Source organism: Momordica charantia (genome assembly GCF_013281855.1).
Source record: "Momordica charantia cultivar OHB3-1 chromosome 1 unlocalized genomic scaffold, Mcharantia_2.0 BLBB01000001.1, whole genome shotgun sequence".
Taxonomy (NCBI): Eukaryota; Viridiplantae; Streptophyta; class Magnoliopsida; order Cucurbitales; family Cucurbitaceae; genus Momordica; species Momordica charantia.
This window is the reverse complement of record NW_028275157.1, coordinates 11,737,974-11,750,246: the sequence shown is the minus strand read 5'-3', so window position 1 is coordinate 11,750,246 and position 12,273 is coordinate 11,737,974. Positions and strand designations below refer to the sequence as shown.

Genomic DNA, 12,273 nt, shown 5'->3' with positions numbered 1-12,273 from the left:
GGACAACCGAAGTAACTGGACAACTATTAATCATTTATTTCAAGGAAATTAATATTTCGAGACAACCGACATATTAAGACAGTCATTGGTCATTTATTTAAAAAGAAACCAATATTTCAATAAATCCAACACCTTGAAAATACAAAAATATATAACAGCAATAAAAGTAAAAAATAAAAAAGATTTAGGTATATAACTAAATCTCTTTTCTCAAAATCACTCATTCTACCATCATTACCAAACACACCACGAGTAATACCTTAAAAATCAATCTAGAGTGATTTTAAACTTTCCTAAAATCAATTTGTTAATTTGAGAAACATAGTCATGGAAATGGAAGTGATTTTGACAATGAAAAAATACATGCCAAAATCACTCCTAAACACACCTCTACACAGTGAATAAACAACATTCACACATGTGTAAGCTTTTTGTTAAATTAAAAACAAAAAGAATAACAAGGATAAATAATTCTTTACTTAACATTTGGATTAAAAAGGATCAAAACTTTAGATATATGAAAGTTTAGAGAAATTTTTTTTTATGAATAAAATTTAAATCATTATTTTCAAAACATTGAATTACAAGTTAATTCTGAATTAAATTTAAGAATCTATTAGATACCATATTTAAAATTTAAATACTTATAAAAATTGTGAAGCTTAGTTCATAGGTAATTGACACATGTCTCTTACCAAGAGATCGTGAGTTAAAATTCACCACCCTTACTTGTTATACTAAAAAAAGAAAAAATACTTATATAAATACTTTTTAAAGTTTTTAGACACAACCATCACCACTATCGGGATTATGATTTTTATTTATAGTGACAATTATATGTCTTGTGATCAATGATATTTGAGTATTTTTTTGCTTAGATGAGACTTTTTTATTTTCTTTTATTTTTTAAGTACAATATATGAGGACAAGGATTCGAACTTACGATCTTTTGGTCGGAGATAAATGTCTTAATTAATTGAGTTATGCTCCACACTTCTATAAATTTCTTCAATACATCAATGTTCTTATCAAAAGACATTTGTAACTAGTTCCGTGGCGGATTTTGATTTATTTTTAGGGATTTTAGGTATTTATTGGGCAACCAAGAGTTAATTTTGGGATTTGTTGTTTCGACCCCATTGATAACTACTTTATAATAATAATAATAATTTTTTTTTTTTAAATTATGCTTACTTTCTCCGTATTTCTTGTGTATATTTGTTACATTTCTTAAAAATGTATTTGGCAAACATGAACGCTCAAAGATAATTGAAACATACTCTCACCATAAGATCATAAGTTCAAATCCCTCCACCCACTTGTTGTACTAAAAAAATATGTATTTAAATTATTTTTTAAATTTAAAAAATGAAAACAACTTTTTTAAAATGGCCATTTTTAATTTTCATTAAACGTTTTATAAACCTAACTTTTAGAATCAGAAAACTAAAAATAAAATAATTATAAAACTAGACAATAACCAAACTAAATTTTTTAAAATCTGAAAACTAATCAATACAGTCACCAGAGTTTGTTTATAGGGTTAAATTTGTAATTTAGCTCAATTTTGAAAGTCCAAATTTTGAAGTCTTATGAAATCATCCCGATCCGATCCCAACTTTAGTGGTCCCCACAAACTCTCTCGACTGGCCACGTGGCACCACTTATCACTTTCTTCTCTCCTTTTCAATTTTCTTCCCTCTTTTCCTTTTCCGAATAAATTTCCAAAAATGCAAAATTAACAAAACCAAATAAATCACTAAATATATAAAGGTTCCTATTTCTAGATTTTTAGTCTTAAATATTCTAAAATTCTCCATTTTAACTTCAATGTATTAGAATTTCTCAATTAAATTATTTCTAGCGTTTATGTATTAAATAAACAGTTGTTTTGTTAATATATTTGAACACATGTACGTCATTTAAACATGTCATTCAAAATAAATAGACTATTTTATTAAATAAACCGTTGGACTTAATGTAAGTAGTATATAAGGGAGCATATTTCACGTGCCTAAATTTATTAACTCAATGCTAACAAAATTCAACAACTTTCTAAAGAATGACCAAACTGTGAATTCTTTTTTTATACGTCAAAAGTAAAATGGATAAGTTTAAAAGATTGAAGACCCAATTGAAAATTATGCAAAAGAAACTTAAAGGACCCATTCGTATTTATTTTATTTATTTATTTTTACAATATATTGCAAGAAAAAAAATATTTAACCTTTGAAACTAAGACACAAAATAATAAAAAAATACATGTTAGAAAATAACAAAAAAATTACTCTGAATCAGATGCAACGTAGCGGATAGGGACACAAATAATGTATGTTTAGCTTAACTAAATACAGTTATCTGAAAATTACAAAATTACCACTGCTATAAATACCAGAGCCGGAAAATGTCGCTCCTAGTTGTTAATCGCACAGTACTGAAGTGCTCTGCTTTCTCTGTTCCCTCTCCACCATGTAAAGCGAAATTCCTGCTTTTTTCCCTTCTCTTTCTCTCTCTATCTGATAAATATTCCCATTTTGTTCGCTCTGAAGATCTCCACTTCTCTTGGAATCGGCCTGCTAACTGGTAAGATCGACGAACTTCGCCTCTCTTTACTCTTTTTCAGCTTGTTTGTTTGTGTGTGTGTGTTTTGTTTCTGGTTCGATGTTTTTGATTCTCTGAATTTTGATGCTCTGAAGATATGCTTCCGAGTCAGTTTTAGGGTTTTTTTTCCTTCTCAAGCTTCTCGTGGCTATGGGAATTGAATGAATCGGATGTGCTATGTGTTGTCTGACTTGACTACTATGTATGCGAATTTTAACTGATTTTCTGTTGTTTTGTTTCGTGCTATGAAGGTGGTGTTCTACGTGTGGAACTGTTTAATTGTTAGATGGAGTAGTGTTGAAGGATAATAGGTACTTTGAAGTTTAAATTAGGTCACGATTTTCAATGTTTATCCGGTTGAGTACTTGTGACTTAAGACCTAGTTGCCGTCGTTTTCTCGCTACTTGTTTTGTTGTGTTTTTAATTTTTAATTTTGCTACCTATTTGGATTTTTTTTTAATTCTAATAAATTATTGGTTTCGTTTTCACTTTGGGATACCGTTTAACATTTGAGTGTTATGCAGCTGTGATACGCTTTTCACTTCTTTGACCCGAGTATTTTGTCCACTGATGGGTCAGATTTTTGGTTACTGGAGGATGATTTTTGTAGCTATATGATGATTTATTACGATTTAAAAGTGACTTCTAAATTATAGGGGTGAGGGTGACTTCATTTCTCCATCAATATGGTCATTACCTCAAACTGTGTGCCAGTTGCCAGAATCTGGTGCCCAATTTTTTATTGTGATTTTTCTATCATGTGCTCTTTTCAATTTGATATAAAGATTAGATATTAGTGTTGTGTATAAATGTTGATTGAATATTTTAAGTGGCTTCATGTTGTTCCGTACTAAAGAGGCTCAAAATTGGAAGTTTTAGTGGTTTTTTCTTTCCTCTCATTAGGAAACAAGACTTCCATAAAGAGGGATGACTCTCTGAAGTTGCCTACATAAATAAGACTTTCTTGACTGCCTTTTGATGTATATAATGATCTAGATCACTAAGATACTTTTTCTCGTTTGTTTTGGTGTTAAAATCTTAGTCTTCATGGCTGTTTAGTGAATGCTGGGGTGGAATATTTGAGGCAAATAAGCTCTGCAAGTTGATTTCATAATTTAATTCTTATGCTCTGGACTCAGAAATATGTCAAGCGGAACTGTGAGAAGGGTCTCACGGCAAGATATTCAACTGGTAAGCGGGTTTTTAAACTTACAGCATATTCATGACTAAGACTCACCCAACGGTCCAAAATTGCTCATTATTCTGCATTTGTTTTTTTCCTGCAACCCAACAGATCCCCAGAGAACTGGATATTAGTTGTAGGAATAGCTGACAAAGCAGGTTTAGACCTTCATAAATAGTTGAGCCATTACCCCGAGGAACTTACTTGTGAGGTCAGATGACATAAGTTTACAGGCAAATGGAACAAATTCCTTAACTTATTTTTCTCGAGTGAGTTATGGATGATGTCATATGAGCTATTTGTGTTTATGTTCATGCCAATGGGTGCTACATATAGTTGAGCATGTTGTCAATGTCATCACGTAATGGATATCCAAAATGCTCTGACATTTGTTGGAAAACTAGAGGATTAGATCTTTATTTTATCTAAGAAAAAATTGGTTCATGGACATAACGAAGAGATATTAGAGAAGTGGAATAACTTAGAATGAAAAATGTCATGCTGGTTTTCGAAGCATACAATTACAGACATTTTGATTTTGAAATTTTCTCGTCATATAAGATATTGAATTATTTGGTTTTAATGTATCAAACCATTAGCAATACATAATTTTATTATTATTATTTTTTTTTCTTTTCACGTATGTGTTACATAATTTGACCTTTTCTCAATACTCTATATCATGTTTAAAATACAAATGTCTTAGTCCAAAAAATTTTGAGGTTTGCACTAATCAACCAAAATGGAATCTAGGGGAGTTAAGGTTTGCAATGTTTCTCACTCTCTCTAAATATGAAAAGTTCAGAAAGTCCTTCAAGGTGACCTGAATCTGGTTTCCTTGTACCAAAATCTTGATCCACTAGAATGATGATGCCCCATAGATATGCTCTAAAATTAGCCAGAATAAGTGACCTGAAAAAGCTGATCCTATTTCCTTTTGAACTTTGATTCCAAAATATGAGAGTGAGTGGAAGGAGCCGATGGTGGGAGGCCGATCAATCAATTGGGGGAGATTCATACACCTGAATGATGCCCCACAGATAGCTCCAGTATTAGCCAAAACAAGTGACAAACCAAAGCTAATCCTCGTTCTCATTTTGACTTTAATACCCAAGGGTGATGGGGAGGGAGGGGAAGGGGGTGATGGTTAGAGGCCAATGTCGACAGATTGATGAAATAAATTTAATTTAAAAATAATAATATTAATTATTAGTAAAAAAAGTCACATCCGTATTTTCAAATTAATATTTAATTGTCATGTCATACTCTTTTTAATTTTTTAGTTGTTTAAGTCACTAGCGGCAACTAACAGTTAAGAGTTTTGGGACTAAGAAAATAGTATTTATTGAACCGTAGGGCTAAATTGTCAATTCTAGATCTATATGGACCGAATAGAAACAAATCCCAAACTACAGGACCAACAACATATTTTTGCCTTTTTTCAATATTTATAAGCTATCATATCGATGAATTTTGTTCGAGCTTTCCTATGGACTATCTGGGGAGAACGGAACCAAAGAACCGTCGACAATAAACCACAACCTTATGAGAGGTTTTTTGATGCTATTGTTTACAAAGTTGTCACTTGGTGTAAGAACACTCCTTTTTCATCATGATAGTTACACTCCCCTATTAGTTAATTGGAAGTCCTACATGTAACCCTTCTTAAGGGCCTTTTGTAATTTCATACATCAATGAAATTGTTTCTTTCACAAAAAAAAAATATTTTTAATACATCATAATAGTATGGCCATGTCCTAGAATCTCTATAGTCTATGGAAGATGCTATCCCCCCTCTCTTCCATTTTCACTATTGGGGCATTAACTTCCATCACTCTAATGAAAGATGCACCTTCCAATTTGCATTAATTTCAGGTGACTAATCTCATCCAGTTATTTGTACTTGTATTTTAGGTTCGAAGTCTTATAGAGCGATGCATTCAGCTTGATATGAGCAGAAAAGAAGTCGCAGAAACACTTTTGAATCATGAAAATATTGACCCTAGTTTCACGGAGCAAGGTAATCATGTATTAAATGTTTATTTTCTAACGTTATTGCTTACATATTTGCTGGTTTGTTCTGTAGGTGATGGATTTATGATCTATATCATGGGTTTGGTTACCATTTTTTTATTTAATTAGTAAAATAATGTGCTTCTTTGTTTTTCCTCCCACTCACAAAGCTCTTGTTAGCCAAAACTCATATTAATCTGACTGTGACTAGGACCTGCGAGATAAAAATTAAAACCGTGTGTTCATGTGTTTTCATTTGTATGACCGTAAGCAGTTGTGATCAAGTTATTGTGATCAGTTGTCATCCATATTTAATAATGGAAAGAACACAATCATGGTGTAAATGATATCGGTTAATTGACAGTGTTGTTAGAAGTAGAACAACACCTAAGTGGAAGATAGTAGTAGTATTATGTGCTATGGCATTAGCTAGTTTAGTCAGATGAGTAATGAGTCAACCATAAAAAAAATGTATAGTAGATTTATAGCATTTAAATTATGTGGATGTAGAGGAAAACGATTGATGATGCATTTAAAAGTTGATAATATGGCAGCTATTGGCTTAAAAAATAATCATGTATGAAGACGATTAATTAGGAAATTGAGAGATAAGAATCTCAACGATTGCAGCATACTTTTTTCTTCTTTTTGTTCCTTTGACAAAGAAACAGAAACTTCTTATTGATATTTGAAAAAAGTTACAAACTAAAGACTCCCTTTTAAGACTATACTATAAAGCAGCCAAAGCAGATAAACATCTAAAACATAACCCACAATCGGAAATAAGATTACTAGAAAGCTCCCCAATAAAAGTTAATTTCATAAAACGAGTGATTGCAGAACTCTCTGGCAAGAGCATAGAACTTATCATATCAGATCAAACTTTCTTATTCTTGAAAAGCCATTGATTTCTTTCAAACCAAATGCCTCGAACCAGAGTAAACAGTAAATTAAATTCAAGGATCACCCTTGACATTTGCTTTAAACTTTTATCAGTCATGTTTAGACTTTTAAAAAACGCTAGCCAAACTAACACGTTCACCTTTCCACTACTATTTGTCTTCCTGAAAGCTGTCACAAAAGGGTTTTGTTAGGAAGAGGCCAAGACATCCCAAACTATCCAAATTCTAGCGCCTCTTATCTTTCTTTCTAGAGATTTGTATTTTTTTTTTAACAATTCCTAAATACTACTATAATCATTTCTTCATTCCTCAGATTTCTCATAAACTGTTCTCCTGTTGTTTTCAAAATATTTTCAGTTAGATTATAAGTTCATTCTTAGCCTGTTGGAAGGTCAAAAGTTTGCTTTTTGATGATGAAAAACAGCTTTGCTGGGGCTATTCTCTTATCAGCAGTCTTCTTGTAAATTTTTTTATCTCTTCATATTTATTGGTTGTGCTCCAAGTCTCCAAGGCATGTTTGAAGATGCCCGTTGGTTAATAAAGACAGTTATTATTCTTGAAGATGGTAGAGGCTTGTGTTGCAATGTACCATCTTCAAATTGTTCTAGCAACTTTTCTTCTCTTTCTACTAAATGCTCTTTGAAGTAGCTTTTACTGCATCAACCCACAGCAACCTTGCTTTGCTTTCCAACTTCGCTCCACTTGGCATTTGTTCAATATTGTTCTTAGAGCCGGTATCCAACAGCCTAGAAAATTTAAAGGTTACAAATGCTCCCAACACTTGCCAACATAATGAAATGAAAGAACACCACCAATGAAAGCATGGTTTTCCATCCAAAAAAAACTATACTGAAGGTTTGAACTATGAAAGGTCATACTTAGAATTTATGATCTAGTTGTTAAGTGGTATAAAAAAACCTTAATAAAGAAAACCCTTGATGTCTCTAAAGTCTAAGTCTTGAGGTGGACGTAGACCTAGAAACAACCACCTGAGGTTTTGAGTACCTTGTCTAACTTCCATACCAGAATTGAGATAGAATTGCAGGTTGTAAACACTTTCACTACCTTTTTTTATGTTTACTTCACCGATGGTAATCAAAACCTTTTGTATTGCTTCTGTTCCAGTTTGGCAGAAGCTCGAAGAGGAGAATCAGGAATTCTTCAATGCATATTATCTGAGACTGATGGTGAAGAGCCAGATTATTGAGTTCAACCGGTTGCTTGAACAGCAGGCAAGAATGATGCACCAGATACATCCATGTGCTGTGACTGCACTATCTAGTTCTAACGGGTCCCACGTCCAACCTGGTATGGCTGCTTTTCTCCTAGTTGGGAGCTTCATCTTCGTATGTTATTTGTTGCATTGCACTTCAATATTGGATTAGAGTAATGATTTATTGACCGAGGATAATTTTATAATTACATGCCAGCTACAATGCATCTGATCTCTTAATAATAAGAAGAGGTCCCTTCTCTTATAAAAATAAAAATAAAAAGAAGATGAAGAAAAAGAGAGGTTAGAGATTTCTCCCTATTGTTATCCCCTTCAGTCTGCTGCCTTTGTCCAAGGAAAGAAGAGTCTATTGACCACCTTTTCTCCACTGTCCTTTTGCAACCAATTTTTGGGCGTTTATGTTGAATGAGTTTGGTTTCTCTGTGTGCCTCCCTGGATTGGTGGATGATTGGCTTCTCGAAGTAATTTAGGGGTGGTTTTGAAAGGAAAAGCTAAGATACTTTGGAGTTGTGCTGCTATTCTATTTTTTTGGAGTATTTTGAAGGAAAGGAATCAATGAGTTTTCTACAACACAACACTTCCTTTTGACATTTTTTGTGAAAACGTATAAGATTATTATGGCCTCTTGGTGCCTTAATCATATGAGATTCTTTTGTAACTACAGGTTAACCCAGATTTCTCAAGATTGGAAAATTGTAATGCGTTAGTTCTTTAGGGAGGTCTTCTTGGCCTCTGCCCTTAAGTTGTTCTCCCCTCTTTTAGGGGGTATTGTGGTTGAAGAAGTTGCATTTCTAATTGAGCACCTTACTTGAATGGGCTATAGGATGTACAACTGTTTCCTTCAGTTCTAAAAAATTTATTAGAACTGTGTCCTTAAGTTTTAAAAAATTTGTTAGTATCGCAATGAAATCAAAGTACTTTATTTTACAGTACATCAAAGCTGCTATGCTCCGGAGCATACAGGACCTGCTTTGAAACAAGATGACATAGACCACCCTGTTGGTGTCAGCTTAGGCAATGCATATTCTAATGGTACCCAACCTGTACACTCAACTATGCACACTGCAGTGGACATGTCTTCTCATGGCATGAATGATGCTGCACCTCAGAGCTCAAATGTAGGTCTGTTTCAAGGAATAAATGGAGGGATGATAAAGCTAGAAACTGGATATTCAAACAGTTCCCCCTACATGTTTGGAACAGAGGGAAATGTCCTTGATGCACGTCAATCAATTGGGAACGCATCAGTTGCATCTTTTGCTAGTGTTGATTCCAACACACCGTCCTTCAATGAATCACTTCTTGATCCGGATCCCTCTTCATTTGGATTCATTAGTCCAATTACCAGGAATTTTAGTCTCTCAGATCTGACAGCAGAGTTTTCCCAGGGTTCAGGTATTATCTTTCACTCCCTATCTTAATTTATAATGTATCGTATTCTCTTAAGTTTCAGTTATAAGAGGTGTTCAAGAAGGTAATTATTTTATCAATGAGACATATTGTAAATTGAAGTAGTGTTGTCCAACATATTCAGGATCATAGTAAAGAAAAGAAATCAAACTTTTTCCCTTTTGTTAAGCTTCTCCTTTATAATGTCAAAAAAGAGGAGGGAAAGAGAGTAGACCATATAGATGTATCATCAGTTATAATAACATGACGACTTTGAATTGCCAGATATACTGGATAGCTATGCCAGATGTCCCTTTTTACCACCAGAGGCTGATAACATTCTTGATAATTGTGAGAATGGAGACCGTCTTGGTAATGAATTTTCTGTATATGTCGATCCTTGCTTGTAATATTCAACAAGTGGTTCCTGACTTAAAATTTCTGCGCATTTAAAGATAGCAAAAGGTTGGACACTGTATCAGAGAGCTTGAGTTATGAAGACTTCAGACACAATTAGCTGGTAAGTTATTTGTACTTAATTGATCATTTTATAAATGTATGCTTCTCTGTTACCGTTCTTCCTAGAAGAATGAAGACAACTATACACATACAGATGTATGTGGTACACCATTTTTATTTCAAGTTGGTCCACTTAAATTTTGGGGGGTCTCTATCCATTCTCCAGTGTGAAGAAATCACGACAGTACTTTGTTTGGTATCCGATTACTTTTTACGAGAATGGGGTTCCTTGAGGGGACACGCTCATTGAGATGGATTGCTTGTGGGTTCATTGGAGATTTAAATTTCATTTAAAATCTTTATATTCAACCAAATAAGGATATATTAAGATCTGCTAAATCTCCAAGCTGTCCTTTTCTTTCTTTCTTTTTTTTTTTAATTTCTTTTTTATTAGGGGAAAAAATGATATCTTTGGGAGGTGGAGGAAAAGGGAACCTCCCCCTCCAAAAGGACTAAAAATGAAAAGCCTTCTGATCAAGGTTGATCATAAGAAGGATGTGATTAACAAGTCTTTGATTCACTTCAGAGCTCTTGAGAGCTTACAGAAGCCAGTCGACTTAGGTAAATATAAAGATACGACAAGAGAGTTTAGCATCAAGGACCCAACACACCTGTAAGGCAAAAGAACATCGAAGGAGAATTCATGACTGCTATACCAAGTAGTATTTACATTTACTTACAACACACGACTTTTCAGCTGTATGATTCTAGGAAGTAGAATGTGAATGAGAATGCACGTCACATATGAAATGGTTCTTAAACGTATTTACACTTCAGTTATTCTAGTGTTACCACTATTATCTATTTGCAGGGGGAATAATAACCCACAGTTACACATTTGAACTTCAGGCTATATTATTATTAGTATTGGAACTTTACGAGTTATCCGCCTTTAAACTATTTTCATGTCAATTTAGTCATGAAGTCATTGTTAACTTATAGTTAATCTTGATTCTTAGCATTCGATATTAGTGTAGGCAGCTGCATATGGGGGCAAAAACTTGTCCATGTCTGCTTTTTCGTAGTAATTTATTAACACAATCTTCTCTACTTTTTAATGCAGTGAAGAAGAAATGTACATTATGTAATGTATTTTACAGACATGTGGAGCATGCAAGCTGCTTATTGATGAACTTTTAAAGCAGTTGTACATGATTAAAGGCACATGGGTTTGCTGGCAACCTTAAAATTGATGCATCAAATATCATGATTTTGTTGCTATACTTGTGCAGATGATTGTACATAATCATTGTAGAGCTGGAGAAGGCTTTCCAATTTATACCGAAACTTACTGATTCATATGCGCCAGTTCCACTGATATCATTATGCAGCGACAAAGGAGTTTTCCTTTAGAACACAGCACAGCTCCAGATTACTAGAGCACAGGTTAACATCAAGAATGGAAATAATATATCACAGTGATTCTGAAAACAATCTATTAACCTTTTAATGTTTGATGTTTTGATTGATGATTGCGGTATTGGAAGAAGTGATTGTAATGATCCGATGATTATGCTGAGTGTAGAGATTGTTAGAATCAATACAGGATGTTGGTTGGGTTGAAGTTGAGCATTGAATTCATGGAGATGGCCATACTGTCTTTAATTGAAGAAGTCTCCTGAGGTGGGTTTTTTATATGTTACAAGTGTCGATATCTGATTGGAGAGGTCATTTTTTTTTTTATTGATGAATTCAATGATATTGATATGTGTATGCCTTGTGGAATTGGGTAGGAAATTTATGCGTCATATTTGGTCTCCCTATCCCAATTCCAAGTGTTTGAAACTTTCATTTACCATTCATTTTGGGAATGAAAATCTCAACAGATTCTTGAGAATCTAACATGGAAATATGGCATATAGGTGGTACATATTCAAATCAACAATTTTGATCATCTCACAAGCAGACAAATTGGAATATTCACATATTTGGACTTGTAATGTTATGTTAGGATTGAGAAATTTTATGCTCAAATCTCTAGTGTTCTCTTATTTATTCCTGTGTCTACTATTTAGCATAATACCATCACCCATCGTTATTAAGAAATTGAAAGAAATAGAGAAAACAAGAAAAAGCGAGGAAAAAATAGACATAAAAATAAAAATCACTTTTGAAATGGAGGCTCAACGGGAACAAGAGGGATCTCGATCTAGAGAAGAGACTTCTCCTTCCATTTTTTCGAATGAAAAGGAAGATCCAGATGAAATGGAAGAGGAGATAGAGTGAATAGAAAGGAATCTTTAAAATCTTTGAACTTTTACGGTTGTCTAGTAAATCTAAAATATTTAGTATCTATTTAATGGAGACATTCTTGAACTTTAAAAGTGCTTAATAAGCTCTTGAACTTTGATTTTGTCTTATAGATCCATGACCTATTAAATATCTTTTAAAAATTTATAGATTTATTAGATATAAAGAAAATTCAAAAACCT

General features: G+C 33.3%; 1 protein-coding gene across 9 annotated transcripts; it reads left to right on the top strand.

Annotated features, from left to right (window-relative positions):
- Positions 1-2,409: 2,409 nt before the first annotated feature.
- LOC111021330 (uncharacterized) lies at positions 2,410-11,566 on the top strand. Of its 9 annotated transcripts, XM_088124487.1 has the most exons (10): positions 2,411-2,583; positions 2,853-2,912; positions 3,644-3,792; positions 3,896-3,995; positions 5,699-5,804; positions 7,825-8,007; positions 8,864-9,328; positions 9,608-9,694; positions 9,778-9,842; positions 10,905-11,566. In XM_088124487.1, exons 5-9 carry the CDS (start codon positions 5,735-5,737, stop codon positions 9,837-9,839), a joined length of 867 nt encoding a protein of 288 aa, XP_087980613.1. In that variant the 5' UTR covers positions 2,411-2,583; positions 2,853-2,912; positions 3,644-3,792; positions 3,896-3,995; positions 5,699-5,734; the 3' UTR covers positions 9,840-9,842; positions 10,905-11,566. The 9 variants fall into 9 exon arrangements, with proteins under 9 accessions (XP_022153935.1, XP_022153934.1, XP_087980613.1 ...); XM_022298243.2 differs by lacking the exon at positions 3,896-3,995 and having other exon boundaries at positions 2,410-2,583; positions 3,741-3,792; XM_022298247.2 differs by lacking the exon at positions 2,853-2,912 and having other exon boundaries at positions 3,741-3,792.
- Positions 11,567-12,273: the final 707 nt, after the last annotated feature.

Excerpts from the sequence above, each read along its gene's own strand:
- LOC111021330 (XM_022298242.2), top strand. The coding sequence starts at position 3,745 with ATGTCAAGCGGAACTGTGAGAAGGGTCTCACGGCAAGATATTCAACTG. Across the intron at positions 3,793-5,698 it reads CACGGCAAGATATTCAACTG|GTTCGAAGTCTTATAGAGCG; the intron begins GTAAGCGGGTTT and ends CTTGTATTTTAG. Across the intron at positions 8,008-8,863 it reads CGGGTCCCACGTCCAACCTG|TACATCAAAGCTGCTATGCT; the intron begins GTATGGCTGCTT and ends TTTATTTTACAG.